We start from the raw sequence: 15,509 nt of genomic DNA, 5'->3' as shown, positions 1-15,509 counted from the left end.
CCAAGAGGATGAACATGAATCCAGAGGCATTTGGATATATCTGGAGGCTATTTTTAAGCGTCCTTATTTAACAATTAATTAATTGGGGAGATATTTTACTCTAGAGTAGATCTGAGTTTAACAATAAATAAATAGATCTGAGTTTAATAAAGCAAAAAGTATTTGCTTATAAAGACTTTTTGAGCTAAAATAATGCCACTTGTGATTTTACAGGTGAGAACTATGAAGTCTCTTCTTTCCAGCTTGTCTTTAGTTTTTTTATCTGAAAAATGTACGGTGGTACTTAAGTCTCCCAGGACAGCAGTAACTTACGAATATGAATAAAGTGCTTAGAAAGTGCACTTAGAAAACACCCCACCCCCCACCGAGAGAGGAATGAATGGTTTCTCTGTCCTTATCATTCCCTTTGGCTCCCTCCTCCACTTCTTCCAGATCGCTTTCTTCCACCCTCAGCCCCATGCTCTCCGCCAGCCCAGCTCCCTCGCCGCCTGCCCCGCTCCCTCCCCGCCTGCCCCGCTCCCTCCCCGCCTGCCCCGCTCCCTCCCCGCCTGCCCGCTCCCTCGCCGCCGGAAGTCTGCCTTGCGCTGTGCTCAGTGCGCGCGTCTGAAGCCCGGAACCTCCTGGGGCGCACCACTGCCGCCCCGCTCCCCGGACCCGGTAACCGCCCCTAGCCCGGCCCGGGCAGACCCTCAGGCATCCCGATCCCAGACTGGCCGATCCCGTGACCCGGGCTCCGCTCGCTCGGGGCGGTGACAGCCCACCCGAGGCCGAGCCGTCCAGCCGCGCGCACCGGCCCGGGCTCCCCGCCCCGCGATCGCGGCGCCCTCCGCCTGGTAATCCGTAGCAGTATTTCCGAGCTCCGGAACTTCTCGTCTTCTCGCGCAACCCTGACTTCAGCGAGGCTGTGTTGCCCTGTGCACCCCCTTCTGTAATGTCTAACTCTGGAGCTCCCCTTGGAGGGACCTCGGAGGGTTGAGTGTTTTAGCTGCTTTGCCGCTTCTGCGGGGTATCTGCAGTGCTCAGAGTGGCCCCAAATTGAGAAATCTGCGGTGTTTTTGGAGGAGGCTGGAAGTGGAGCCTTATCCTGCAGACCATATCAAAACTTCCTTCTGTGACCCAGGGCCTGGTTAGCTGGAGGACAGTGCCCGTGATCTTAGAGCAGGGGTCTGCCCTGGGCCAGCTTCTGAGAGCTGCGATGTTCGCCCAGGTCAGCGGACTTCTGCCCTGCCCTACACCGCGGAAAATCTCAGTCCCTGAGCCACCCAGAGGAGCCCTTTTGAAAAGTTTGCTCTCCTGCTTTCCGTGTCCCTTTTTTTTTTTTTTAAAGATTTATTTATTTATGCATGTAAGAAGTGGAGTGAGGGCCAGAGATGCCTGGTTGAGAGGATTCAGCAGAGACAGAGTGGAGAGCAGATGAGGCAGATGTATTGAAATACACTGCTGAGGGGAGCCGCAGTCAGAAGAGGTCGGCTGTGCCATGTGGGTCACCTCCCTGGCCTGCCAGAGATGGAACTGGCTGTGAACAGCTTCATAGTGCTGCGTCTTAACCTCTTGAACTACCAGGGAGGCCCCTACTTTCCATTTACTTGTCCAGGTTATTGGTCAGTTTTTCTGATCCAAATCCAACCTGAAATTGGGTTCAGAGGCGTTAAAAGGGCAAGTGATAGAATCTTCCACACCAGAGATCACTGAGTTCATCCCCCATGGATGCTTGGCACCCCCATACAACAGTCCACAAAAGTGCTGGGTTTTCTTCCTCAACTTTACCACCTTCTGTAGTAGCTAATTCTACTCAGCTTCTCTGTTTGGTTGACCTGACATGGAACCCAGTTAAGTATATTCTGTATAGCTTTGCCCTGCTGCCTGAATGCTGAGCCCTGGGGTTATTAAACAGGAGGGCAGTCCCTCCCGAGCAAGACAGTCACCTGTGCACTATCATTCCAGGTCCTTAGGTTGGTATGTGGTGAGTCAGGTGTTAGGTCCTCTCCTTTCTCCTGGGCCAGTGTGTCCACATCCTCCTTCAAGTGGGGAACCCAGATCAGAGTCCAGTGCCCCAGTTGTGATGTGGTCCATCCCACCAGGGCTGGGCATTCCAGAAATGTTTTCTTTTGCTGCTCTCTGTAACTTGCCCCTGCCTTCACATCTGCTGTACTTTCTTTAGCAGCTCAGTGGACTCCCCTCCTTTAATCCCACTTTCTAAAGTACCTGGGTAGGATCCTCTGCTTGAAACTCCACAGCTTTGGCAGTTTGTATGGCTCTAATTCTTGCTACAAGGTTTCAGAAACTCCTACCTTTATTAGAGGCACTGCTTTTCCTCAAGTCCCCTACTCTGTTTTGTTTTGTGAAACACTGGGCCTGCTTTGCTAATCTGCTGCAGTTGACTTTTGGAGTTAACCTGATTTCATTTCTTTGACATGCACCCCTATGTAAGATGACCACATGTCCCAGTTTGCTTGAGACAAACTGGGTTTACTCAATGTCCCAGCATAATTATTATAGCATCCACTTTCTCTTTAAAAAGATTCCTGATTTAAACTTGTCTGTCTCTTAGTTGGATGGGCTTATCTGTAGGCATTCATGGGAGTAGTCTGTGGCAGCACAGACAGGACTCCCACTGGACTCAGAAGTGTCAGATCCAAAGTCTAAGAGACCAGAATTCCACATGTTAATACTATTTCTTAGCCTTTTTATAGGTTGGAAAGCTTCAGATGGCTTTGGCCCAGGGGGCAGGAGTTCTCTTCTGGCCCTGGCAAAAAAAATGAGTCCAAGTTGGTGCTGAGAGCTATGTCTAACCAAATTCATGCTCAAAGGGCTTTTAAACTGGAGAAACTGAGTTTCCCACCATGATCCAGAGAAAGGTGTCCAGAGCTCAAGCTCAGCTGCTTGACATGGCACCTGGAGACCTCACTGATGTAGAGTGTGACCTAAGTTAGGCCTAGGGTGATCTACCCCCCACCCCACCCCTGAAGGCTCAATCAGAGAGCTCTGCTTCCACACAGGGCCAAGTAGCGTGGCTAGAGGGCATTAAGGGCATTTTGAACCACTCTCTGGGATTAGGACGAGAGGCAGGGCCCTGTTTTCAACTTGGATGACCAACCATCCCACTGTGCCCTACAGAAGGATTACCAGGGACATGGGACATTGAATTAAAAAAATCAGGAACCCGGGTGAGTTGGTCACCCCATTCTGAAATTTGGCTGTGCATTAGACTCACATGAGGAGTCTCTTGTGTAGAAAGCCTAACTTAATTGACTCAGATAGGGGTATTTTTTTAAAGCTCCAATGTTGACTCAGACAACCAGTAGAGTAGAGAAACATTAGGTTATTTTGCTAAATAACCATTGAAGGTGGTTATATTTTTTAGTACAAATGGACCCAGACATCTCTCAGAAGGATGTATGACCAAGTGTGAAGGTCCATTCCTTGTCGAGAGCAGCATCTAAAGGGCTGTCGCCTGTTGTTATTGTGTTTCCCCACCCTGAAATCCTTCTTTCTCACTAGTGAGGACCAAATTTCTTCTCTTCCAGCATATGCTCTGGTACCCCCTCTCCTGAAGGTATCAGTCAGAAGAGCTGCCTCCTTTTGATTGGAGGGGTCATCATTTATTTGCACAATCCCAGGTGAAGGTGGCATAAGAGTCGAGACAGTGTTTGGTCTCCTAATCTGGGGCACTTACCCCAATGAGTGGTGGTCCAGGGACTAGCTGGGGGGACTGTGTATACTTGAGCTGTGCCCCGTGGAATGCTGAGCTTGAGACCTGGTGCCTCTGGGACTGTCTCCTCTGCAGGCCTCCAGGATCATGTGGTACATCAGCACTAGGGGTATGACCCCACGGGTCGACTTTGAGGGGGCCCTCTTCTCTGGCTATGCACCTGATGGGGGCCTCTTCATGCCTGAAGAGCTCCCGCAGCTGGATGGAGAGACCCTTCGCCAGTGGAGCACGCTCTCCTATCCGGGGCTGGTGAAGGAGCTGTGCACCCTCTTTATTGGCCCTGAGCTCATTCCAAGAGACGACTTAAATGGTGAGCACCTCCTTACCTCCCAGCTCTCCCACCACTTCCCTTGCCAGCCCAGCCTCCCAAAGGGTTGCAAATCTACCACTAAACCCCCAAGATGTCTGTAGTCACATTTCCTAAATTTGGTGCTTTCCCCTCCAGACTCTTGAATTCCAGAATTGGAAATAGCCCCAAAGAACGTATCTATACGATTTCCCACCTCCAATGAGTGCCAAAGTGAAACTAGAGACAATTTTTTTCCTTTGGTTTATTTAAAAAAAAAAAAAAAAACACAACTTTCTCAGGCTAGGAATTTCATCATCATCTCGAGCTGTTTGCATGTTAGGATTTTCCTTCCTGTGTGTAAAGCAACCAGCCCCTCTGATTGCTGGGTTATTTCCTTAGCTGGTAAGGAACTCTGGCTCCTGGACTGTTTGGTCTCAAACTGTAATGTACCTATGGATTCCCCCTGGTGGTCTTCTTAAAATCTGATTCTGATTCAGAAGGTCTGGGGTGTGCCTGAGAATTCTGCACTCATATCAACTATCCAGATAATTCACATTCTGTTGGCCCATGGATTAAATATATAATATAATCCATGATGTGATGGTGAGAGTTGGGGCCGAAAAGGAGAATGTGATCAATTGACAAACCGATTGCGTTGCCCAGCACTTAGCAATCTCAGACTCGCTCAGACCTACTGAATCAGAATTGGCATTTTAAGAAAATCCTAGGTGATTGCTCTGCCAATCCTGCCTGCCTTAGGTAGGATTGTATGTAAGCCACCCCAAGGTTTTGGCATCACAGGTGTGAGATTAAGTAATGCAAAAAACCAAACAACTTCTTATCTTTGGGCAGGAAATGTAGAAGAGATAAGACATTGATTTGTTTGTTGCATAACTGTTTCATTGAACCTCTAATAAGAAACATGCTCACATGAAATCCAAACAATGAAGAACTTTATAAAGTAAAAAGTGAACATCTAACAGCAGCAGTTTTGCTCTCTGGAGGATCCCCATGAGGAATCTGAGCAATTAGTTTAATGTCTTTTCAGACTTATCTAGGATTATACAATTATGTTCATACATGGTGGTGTTTAGGATAAAAATTTCTGGTTTTTTTATCTGGTAGCAGGAGATAGAAACTTCAAATTCAAAAGTGTAAAGAGACTGAGAGAGACTTGAAGGAAGAGATAACGCCCTTCACCTGCTGTCCAACCCTCCTTCCCTTACAGATCTGATCCACCGGGCCTTTAGCAGATTCCGCCATAGAGAGGTGGTGCATCTGTCCAGGTTGCGGGACGGGCTGAACGTGCTGGAGCTGTGGCATGGGGCGACATATGCGTTTAAGGACCTGTCCCTGTGCTGCACAGCGCAGTTCCTGCAGTACTTTCTAGAGAAAAGGGGGAAGCATGTCACCGTGGTGGTAGGTGTGTGTTGTGACGTGAGCACTGAAGCCCTTCGGCGCCCTCATTTCTGGGTGTCCTTCCGTGGAATGTTCTCCATTGACATCTCTCAGGAGTGTTACCTGGGCCTTCGTAATTTTTATTGACAGTCTGTTAGATGCTATGGAACCTTTCCAGAATAGTATTCTTAAATGTGTAAGATTATATGGTACCGAATTCACAGGTGCCTGAGTTCTGTCCATGGCTCTCTTGGAGGCTCATGGACTCTGGCTTAAGTACTGACTTCCTACCCTACAAAAAAATTGTCTCTAGTAGATAGTGCCTTATTTGGCAATAATGCTTTAGGGGCCATTTCTTTCCTTTTCCATCTCCCTTGTTCTACAGAACGGGTTCTCTTTTCTTCCCATCCAGGAACTTCTGGGGACACAGGGAGTGCTGCCATTGAGAGTGTTCAGGGGGCCAAGAATGTGGACATTATTGTTCTGCTGCCCAAGGGTCACTGTTCAAGGATCCAGGAGCTGCAGATGACAACGGTGCTGAGGGAGAATGTCCATGTGTTTGGAGGTGGGAGCTGGGACCCGGGCTCCAGGGACAGCATAGCACTGCATCGAGTGTGTCTGTTTTGGGTGGTGGCTGGAAGGAAACTAATCAGTTGACTAACTGACCATCCTGCCTCCTCCTCTTTCTCCCTCCCTTCTTTCATCATTCATGTTTTGAGGCTGGTATGTGCCTTGGCTTAGGCCTGGGCTGGCCCTTGGCTACACAGTAATCATAAACTATTGAGGTGACAGAGGCATAAACCAGCACTGACAGTGCAACCTAAGCAGGGCAAGCTTCAAACCATATCCCAAAGAATGCCAGCTCTGTGCAGTCCCCCGCTGTGCCTTGCTCATAGTCAGCCTCCCAGAGCCATCATCTGAGCCAAGTTTCTTCCTGGGGCACTGAAGTTTAAAGGGCCTACACATGTTAATTGTCCTAAGAAATGGGTCACGTGGACAGTTAAAAGAAATGCTTTAGTACAGAAGTGAGGGAAGAATTGAAGATCGCAAGCAATAGCAACAGTCCCCCTAGAGCCTGAGAGGGCACCAGCCTCTCCCTACCTCACAGTCTGATAAGCCATCCTTTACAGAGTGGGGGAGATAGTCATGTAATGCAAAGAGGAATCCTTTCCCCAACATACCAGAAAGCTGACATTCTATATATTATTTTATATAATGGTAGAAACTTTGGAAATATGACCATAAGAATATAAAACATGGCTTCTATCTTTGAGGAACTTAATTTTGAGTCAAGAAAGCCAGGGCAAGACAGGTGGGAATAAAGAAAGAAAGGCTGGCTGAGTGAAGGTCCCAGCACGAGGGGTTATGGGGTGGGGGGTGTGGCAAGTGCTGAAACCATGGGTTCTTGGTGCTTCTAAAAGCTGCCCTTAACTCTCTTCCCACACAGTGGAGGGAAACAGTGATGAGCTTGATGAGCCAATCAAGGCTGTGTTTGCTGACACTGCTTTCGTCAGGAAGCACAATCTGATGAGCCTGAATTCAATCAACTGGTCCCGGGTCCTTGTGCAAATGGCCCACTACTTCTACGCTTACTTCCAGTGTGCACCTTCTGTGGACACACACCCGCTGCCCGCTGTGGAGGTGGTTGTACCAACGGGGGCTGCTGGTAACCTTGCAGGTAAGGAGGCCCATGGGTGGAAATGGGCTTTCTGGAAGATACCCGTGAGCCTGTCTTTATGCTGCCCTTTGGGTGCAACTGCGAGGACAAAGATAAAAGTTGATGGGCATTTTTTCCTATGCCCGTTGGCCATTTGCATTTCCTCTTCAGAGAAGTTTCTTTTTAGCTCTTCTGCCCATTTTTGACTGGATTATTTTCTTTGTTGTTGTTGAGTCTCATCAGCTCTTTGTAGATTTTTGTGATCAGTCCTTTATCATTAGTGTTGTATACAAAAATGTTCTCCCAGTTGGTGGGGTTTCTCTTTGTTTTGGTTATTGTCTCTTTTGCTGTGCAGAAGCTCTTTAATTTGATGTAGTCTCAGCTGTTTATCTTTGCCTTCACTATCACTGCTTTGGGTGATGTGTCTGTAAAGATGTCTTTGAGGTGCATGTCATGTAGTGTTTCGCCTATATTTCCTTCTATGTGTTTTATGGTTTCAGGTCTTATGTCTAGTTTTTTAATCCATTTTGAGTTGGTTTTTGTGCATGGTGTGAGGTAGTAGTCAAGCTTCATTCTTTTGCATGTAGTGACCCAGTTTTCCCAGCACCATTTATTGAACAACCTTTCTTTGCTCCAGTGCATATCAGGGAAATGCAAATCAAAAATACAGTGAGATACCATCTTACACCAGTGAGAATGGCACATATATTAAAAAAAACAGCAACAACAGATGTTGGCGAGAACCAGTGCAAACTGGTCCAACCACTATGGAGAGCTGTGTGGAGATTTCTTGACCTACTAAAGATAGAGCTTCCATATGATCCAGCAATTCCACTCCTAGGTATTCACCCAAATGACACAGAAACATTAATTCCAAAGGGCACCTGCACCCTTATGTTTATAGCAGCACTATTTACAATAGCTAAGCTATGGAAACAACCCAAATGCCCAAAAATAGATGACTGGATCAAGAAGATGAGGTACATATACACGATGGAATATTACTCAGCAATCAAAAAAGATAAACACATGCAGTTTGCAGCAACATGGATGGAGCTAGAAGGGATCATGCTCAGTGAAATAAGTCAGAAAGAAAAAGAAAAATACCAGATGGTCTCACTCATAGCAGGAATTTAGAAAACCTAAATAAGGGACCAGGAAAAAGACTAATTAATACAAAGTAAAAATCAAAATCAACAAGCAACTATAAACCAGAGACACACTACGTGGGGGTGAGGGGTGGGGAGAGGAAGGATTAGGGTCAAAATAAGGGAGGGGGTACAATTGTATGGGGAATATAATCAAAATGAAAATGCATACATTGTGCAAAAATGAAAAATGATCTAAGAATTATATAAAATAGGGCCTCCCCTGGTGGCGCAGCGATTGAGCCTGGGTTGCGAGGCTGCCCGCAGCCTCTGCAGCGCCAGTTTGATCTCCGGCCACCGGCGAGGGTCCCACAAAAAAAAAAAAAAAAAAAGAATTATATAAAATAAAATATTTAAAAAAAAAAAAGTTGATGGGCAACTCCCCACAAGAAGCTCCCTGAAATCTTCCCCTAACGCCCTCTAGGGACGCCTGGCTCTTGCTGCAGAGGGAGTTTGAGTTAACCTGGGTGAACTCCAGCAGCCTGACCTGAGGTGTTGCTCAGCAGAGTGTGCAAAGTGGGGTCAAGGTGCAGCTGCTGTGCCCGGCTGGCAGTGCCCTCTTCCAGAAATATGGACTTTACTCCCAGCCTTTACCGGTTGTCTGCTATGAGGGCAAGAGGCTCTTCTAGCAAATGTTCCCACTCCTACATGCCCAGATGCCCAGAGACTGTGAGGTGGAAGGAAATCTGGACTTAGGGTTCTGGCATCAGTTCTGCTCTTTACTAGCCTGGTGGCTATGGGACGCTGTTCCCAAGACTCAGCTCCCAGCTGTGAAAGGGAGATTGGGCAGCTTATCATAGTTTTCAGAACTGCTTTGAGGCACAATCTGATTTTTATATGTGTATGAACTTTATAAGGATAAAGTGCTATATAGCTGGGTGGCATTGTAATTGGTTTTTTATAAGAATAATTCACATTGATCAATCACTTACCTATGCATCAAGCACTGCTGAGTGCCTTTCACATATCAACCCATTTATCTTGTGCTATGAGGAGGATGTTATTATTCCCATTTTTTTTAAAGATTTATTTATGCATATAAGAACTGGGGTGTAGACCAGAGGTGTTGGGGGTGTGAGGATTCACCACAGAGTGGGGAACAGAACAGGCAGATCCACTGGAATACACTGCTGAGGGGAGCAGCGGGCAAAGCAGGAGAGGTCTGCTGTGCCATGTGGGTCAGCTCCCTGGCCGGCCAGGGATTGAACTCATGCTGCAGTGGCTGCCTATAGCTTGATAGCGCTATGTCTTTAACCCCTGCGCCACCAGGGAGGCCCCTATTTCCATTTTTTAATGAGGAAACGGAGGTATGGAGGTGCTGTCAGCTCACCCCTGGTTGCGCCCTGGTCAGCAGCACAGCCAGGGTGGCAGCTCATGCAGGCGGCTCCGGAGCAGGTCCTTACTGGCTCTCCGGCTGCCTCCCAATGGGCACTGCTGTTTCTGCCCATTCTCTCCGCTGTGCGGCTTCTGTTGGGCGCATGGATGGTTTAGGTGCGGCCATGAAAGTATCTTGGTCATGGGCCTCCCCGGTGGCGCAGCGGTTGAGCGCTGGGTTGCGAAGCTGCCCGCGGCTTCTGCGGCACCGGTTCGATCCCCGGCTGCTCCCCAGCCACCTGAGGAGGGTCCCACATGGCGCGCAGACCTCTCCTGCCGCCCGCTGCTCCCCTCAGCAGTGTACTTCGGTCCTTCTGCCTGCTCTGCTCCCTGCTCTGGCTCTGGTGAATTCTCTCATCCTCCCACGCTTCTGACTGTACCCAGTGCATGTATAAACAAAACAAACAAACAAATAAATAAATAAAAAACATGCCTCTATAAAAAAAACAAAAAACAAACAACAAAAAAGAAAGTATCTTGGTCAGGAGTCTTCTCAACTTTTTCCACCAATCCAGGCTTGAAGGAAGGTGAACTGGCATTTGGCAAGGACAGCTCAGCCTTCTTCACCACCCAGGGGGTGAAGCTCCCCATGCTCCTCGTTGGCAGTGTCCTCCAGTGAATGAATCTACCTGGAGTTGTGCAGCCTGTGTGTGCCTATCACAGCACGTGGCACAAGGTAAACACTGGCAGAGGATAAGCCCCTAGGCACCCCCGAGGCTCCATTTCATGACAGCATAACATTTCATGAGGATCTAGTAAAATAAGAATGTGAAAGTACTTTGCAAAATTATGTGATGCTGTGGGGTGTTGTGCTTACCCCTAATTTTCCTTACCTATTTAGCAGAGATAAACCATTCATGGAATTATTTAAAACTTTCCGAAGCTACATTACCTTTGTGGGTCCTCTACCTCTCAGCAAACAAGAGCTATTATTAGGGTGGACTGGGGTGCTGCCCACCCCCTGTGCCTCTCTGAGAGATGCAGCCTGAAAGTGCTGGTTCCAGGAGGGCCAAGTCAGGGGCCCTGAGTGTGTGCTCTGGACTTAGATCTAGTTGAGTCCTCTTAGCAGGCTCTGGTGGCTGATTTCAGTGCCTTGGACCCTCCATTTTCTTTTCTGCAAAATGGTAGTGCGTATGTTGTCTGTGCCTGGTGGGGGGTGTCAGGGAGAACAGCATCTGGGTACAGCAACAGTCTTCTCCCCTCCCCGCCTCCCTTTTTCCTTCTTTCTCCCTCTGTTTCCTTTGTAGCAACGCTATCGCTATATGATTCACAAACTGTCAGACTGCTTTCCAGTGCTGCTGCATCATTTTACATTTCCATCAGCAATGAGTGTTCGAATTTCTCCACAGCTTCACCAGAACTTATTTTCTTTGCCTTTTTTTTTAAAAGATTTATTTATTTATTTATACATACAAGCACTGGGTACAGTCAGAAGCGCGGGAGGGTGAGAGAATTCACCAGAGCCAGAGCGGGGAGCAGAGCAGGCAGAAGGACCGAAGTACACTGCTGAGGGGAGCAGCGGGCGGCAGGAGAGCTCTGCGCGCCATGTGGGACCCTCACCAGCTGGCCGGGGAGCAGTTGGGGATCGAACCGGCGCTGCAGAGGCTGCGGGCAGCTTCGCAACCCAGTGCTCAACCGCTGTGCCACCGGGGAGGCCCAACACTTGTTATTTTCTGTACTTTTTATTCTAGTCATCCTACTGGGTATAAAGTTGAGTGTCATTGTAGTTTGGGTTTGTATTTTCCTGAAGACTAATAATGTTAAGTATCCTTCCATGTGTTCTTCGGTCATTTGTGTATCTGCTATGGAGAAATGCCTTTTCAAGCCCTTTGCCCATTTTAAAATTGGGTTATTTGTAATCTTATTGTTGAATTGTATGATTCTTTATTTTTCTGGACATAAATCATTTGTCAAATATATGATTTGCAAATTTTTTCCCATTTCATTTTCTTAATAGGGTCCTCTTCAGCATAAAAGTTTCAAAAAGCTCAAAATTTCCTTAATTTTGCTATAGTCCAGATTATCTATTTTTTCTTTGGTTGCTTGTGCTTTATGGTGTCATGACTAAAAACAATTGTTCTCCTCTCTTGTGTTAAGCTGGGTGCATTGCTCAGAAGATGGGACTGCCCCTCCGCCTGGTTGCAGCAGTGAATTGCAACGACATCATCCATAGGACCATCCAGCAGGGAGACTTCTCTCTGTCCAAGGCTGTCAAATCAACCTTGGCATCAGCTATGGACATTCAGGTGGGACCTGTGGGCGGGTGTGCTGGTCTGGCCCACGTATTTCTTGGGTGAACCTGGACAAGGGCTGAGGTCAGTGTGGTTCCTGGACCCTGTCTTTCTGCCCAGGTGCCCTACAACATGGAGAGGATCTTCTGGCTGTTATCAAACTCTGACTGTCAGGTGACGAGAGCCCTCATGGAGCAGTTTGAAAGAACCCAAAGTCTGAGTCTCCCCAAGGAACTGCATAGCAAGGTCAGTCACCACCCATACATCAGAGAGAAAGGCCGGGGTGCAGCCATAAAACCAGATTTGGGGTTGCAAATCTGTTTGTTGAAAGGAGATGTCTGTTTCTTTCTTTTTGTTTTTTAAAGATTTGTTTTATTTCTGAATGCATACAAGAGCTGGGATGTAGGCCAGAGGTGTCGGGGATGAGAGGATTCACCAGAGACAGAGTGGGGAGCAGAAGATTGACTGAAATACACTGCTGAGGGGAGCAGCAGGCGAGACAGGAAAGGTCTGCTGCTCCATGTGAGTAGCTCCTTGGCTGGGGATCAAACTCATGCTGCAGTGGCTGCCTATAGCTTGATAGCACTGAGACTTTAACCCCTTGTGCCACCAGGGATGCCCTGAAGAGGATGTCTGTTTCTTGAGTGCCACTGAGAAAAGGAAAGACTGTACAGAATATTGGTTTAAAGTTAGATGGAGTACAACTCCAAGCCATCTGTAAGATCTGGACCTGTTTCTGAAACTCAATTTCTTCACATGTAAAATGGGAATAATAAAAGTGGCTTCTCATAGCATTGAAGATTTAAGTCACTACCCATGAAACACTTGGTATGCTGCCTGCCAATATAGGGTTTGTTGTATCAACTACTACTATTATTCATTTATTATTATTGATTTCCAATAATGGCAACAACTGGAAGTCAGTTTGCTCATCTAATGTGAGGAGAAATTGAAATTTTATTCAATTTCAGCGTGGTTTCCTCAGGAAGCTAGTTGGGAAGGATTGCTTTTATTTTCATGCAACTGCTAATGGTTGCCTATTTTGTGTAAAAACAAAACAAAAACAAAAACGGGGGGGGGTTAGATTTCGTATGTCACATTTTCGTATGTCACAATTTCCTCTGTCACATTTCCCCCACCAAGTGGCCCTGCAGGTTGTGTATAATTCCAGTGACCAGGACCTCCCTACCCTGTAGCTGCTCAAATTATTACAAAGTTCCTTATGTTGACCTAAAATCTGCTCCTTCTAACTAGTCAGCCCATTTGAAGAGAATCTTTGCTTGATGAGTCTTCTTAGTTCTTATTGCTGGCCTTTACATGACATAATTTCTGTCTTCTAGAATCTATGCTTTGGATGCTACCTGTCTTACTCAGCTTAGGCTGCTCTAATAAAGTACCACAGAGTAGATGGTTTATAAACACAGAAATTCATTTACCATGGTTCTGGAGGCTAAAATTCCAAGATCAGAATTGGGCTGGTTCTGGTGGGGGAAACTTCCCCAGAAGCTGCAGGCTGCCAACTTCTCGTTGTGTCCTCACACAGCAGAAAGAGATTACCTAGCTCTCTGGCCTCTTCTCATGAAAGCACTAATTCCATTCACGAGGGCCCCACCCATATGACCTAATTATCTCCCAATCATCCCATCTCTTTTGGGATTAGGGTTTCAAACATGAATTTTTGGGGGACACAAACATTTAGATCATAATACAACCAAAGATCAACTTCCTTGGTTCATGGCTTGGTTTGATATCACATTCTGTCTCCTCATGTAAACGAGGTGATGCATAAACAAATGTCATATCCTCCATTTCTTCATTTTCTCCCTGATTGTACACATAAAATATACTCCATCTGCTGGAGCAGCATTCATTCATTCATTCATTCATGTTGCATATCCACTGTGCTTTGTGCTGGAGATACAAAGATAATAATTCATTGATGTCTGTGAACCCTGGTGAGACAGGTAGCTCTGTACCTGATGTAGGATACCCTGTGATTTCTGCTACAGGTTGTAGTTGAGTATATGCAGGGTGTTTGGCACATTGTCAACTTGCAATACATTTTCAGAGAATGGTCAGAGAAATAGTCCACACTGAGGTTGCACCAAGAAGGGCGTCTTCTTCTTTCTGAGGGTAGAGGGAGGCCCCTAGAGAGGGTGCTGTGTGTGCTGGGTGGGGTCATGGGTAGGAAGCCCATCACCAACACAGCACCAAGAAAGTCTGCATGCCCTTAACCCTCTGTTTTGTCATGTCGTTGAACAAGACTGTGTACTAATTTGCTGATTCATGAGCCAAATCCTAACTTAATCAATTGACCTGAATCTCAAATGTATCAGCATAAAACTGGAAAACCAGATTTATATCTGAGCTGAATAGATTTGTTCAATGTTAACATTTCGTTGGATCTCTGGTGTTTAACCGGCTATGTTATGTGATGGGTTTTGATGGCCTGCTTCCCCATAACCCTAACTCCCACCCCTCTGGTCTTGGGACCCCTCAGCTTTCCGCAGCAGTCACATCTGAGTCTGTATCAAATGAAGCCATCATCCAGACCATGGGCCGCTGCTGGGAGGAGAACCAGTACTTGCTGTGCCCTCACTCGGCAGTGGCTGTGAGCTGCCATTATCAGCAGATGGACGGGCAGCAGCCCAGGTACGGGCCGTGGGCGCCTGGGTCATTGGGGAATTCTTTGCCTCCAGGTGCCCTCTCTTCTCAGGCAGGGATGACAAGGCTGGGAACAAATGGCTTTAAGGAGTGCAGTGTGGAACTGTGTTCCCAGAGGGGGTGCATGATAGATGCCCTGGCATCATGTGTGAGAGGTGCTCGTGGAGCTGGGCCTCCATCAGGAGGAGCAATTTGCTGGGCAGGGGTCAGTGCTGAGTTCAAAGTAGCAGACATCTGTCTCCTGTTCTTTTCGGTGCCCCACCCCACCTCTAACCTTCCCGGCCCCTTCTTTACCCATTACTCTATCTCTTCTCTACCTGCTCCTACCTGCCTCAATCCCCACAGTGCTCCCCAGTGCTGCCTGGCCCCTGCCTCTGCAGTCAAGTTCCCAGAAGCTGTCCTGGCTGCTGGGCTGACCCTGGAGACTCCTGCAGAGATCCTGGCCCTGGAGAGCAAGGAGACACGCTGTACCCCCATGCGGAAGGGTGACGACTGGACAGTGATGCTTCGGGACACAATTGAGAACTTAAGCCGGCAGTGGGGGGGTCACTTCCTAAATGCCTCCCAATAGCCTGGCTGGAGTTGGATACCTTAGGCTCCCAACCCCAGGGAAGTATGCCCGCTGAGCTGCCGGGCACCTTCTCCCTGTTAAGAATTGGTCTAGGAGATCCTCGGAGGCTGCTCTGTGCCATCACCGTGGTAGTAGTGTACCTAGTCACCTGTGGGGTGGGGGGTTGGGGGTGATGGCTGGAGGTGCACTCACCCCTCCTACCCCCAAAACCCCAGTGCCAGAGTATGTGGCGACATCACTGCTGTTGGTGAAACCTTCCAGCCTGCAAACAAAGAGCCTTGTACACAGAGTCAACCTCGGCTCCAGGGTTAGGGCTCCAGATGCTACTAAACCTGTGCAGGTGGGGGCCACACACTCCACTAACACAAGCCTGGGGCTCACGGTCCCTGAGCCTTAGTTTACCTGCTCCCCAAGTCAGAGCCAGAGGTCTTGGTTTGACTGTGATACTTCCCCTTCCCCCCTATT

At 47.7% G+C, this 15,509-nt stretch overlaps 1 protein-coding gene across 2 annotated transcripts; it reads left to right on the top strand.

Annotated features, from left to right (window-relative positions):
* Window positions 1–3,799: 3,799 nt before the first annotated feature.
* THNSL2 (threonine synthase like 2) lies at window positions 3,800–15,044 on the top strand (the record flags this gene model as incomplete). Of its 2 annotated transcripts, XM_084234957.1 has the most annotated exons (8): window positions 3,800–4,022; window positions 5,230–5,424; window positions 5,812–5,964; window positions 6,847–7,077; window positions 11,676–11,824; window positions 11,930–12,055; window positions 14,310–14,461; window positions 14,819–15,044. In XM_084234957.1, the coding sequence occupies 8 exons, from the start codon at window positions 3,800–3,802 to the stop codon at window positions 15,042–15,044; spliced, it is 1,455 nt and encodes a 484-aa protein (XP_084091083.1). The 2 variants fall into 2 exon arrangements, with proteins under 2 accessions (XP_084091083.1, XP_084091084.1); XM_084234958.1 differs by lacking the exon at window positions 14,310–14,461 and having other exon boundaries at window positions 14,819–14,965.
* Between the last annotated feature and the right edge of the window lie 465 nt (window positions 15,045–15,509).

Source organism: Talpa europaea (genome assembly GCF_964194135.1).
Source record: "Talpa europaea genome assembly, chromosome: 6".
NCBI lineage: Eukaryota > Metazoa > Chordata > Mammalia > Eulipotyphla > Talpidae > Talpa > Talpa europaea.
Note: the sequence above shows the minus strand (reverse complement) of the source record. Positions and strands in the feature narration are given on the sequence as shown.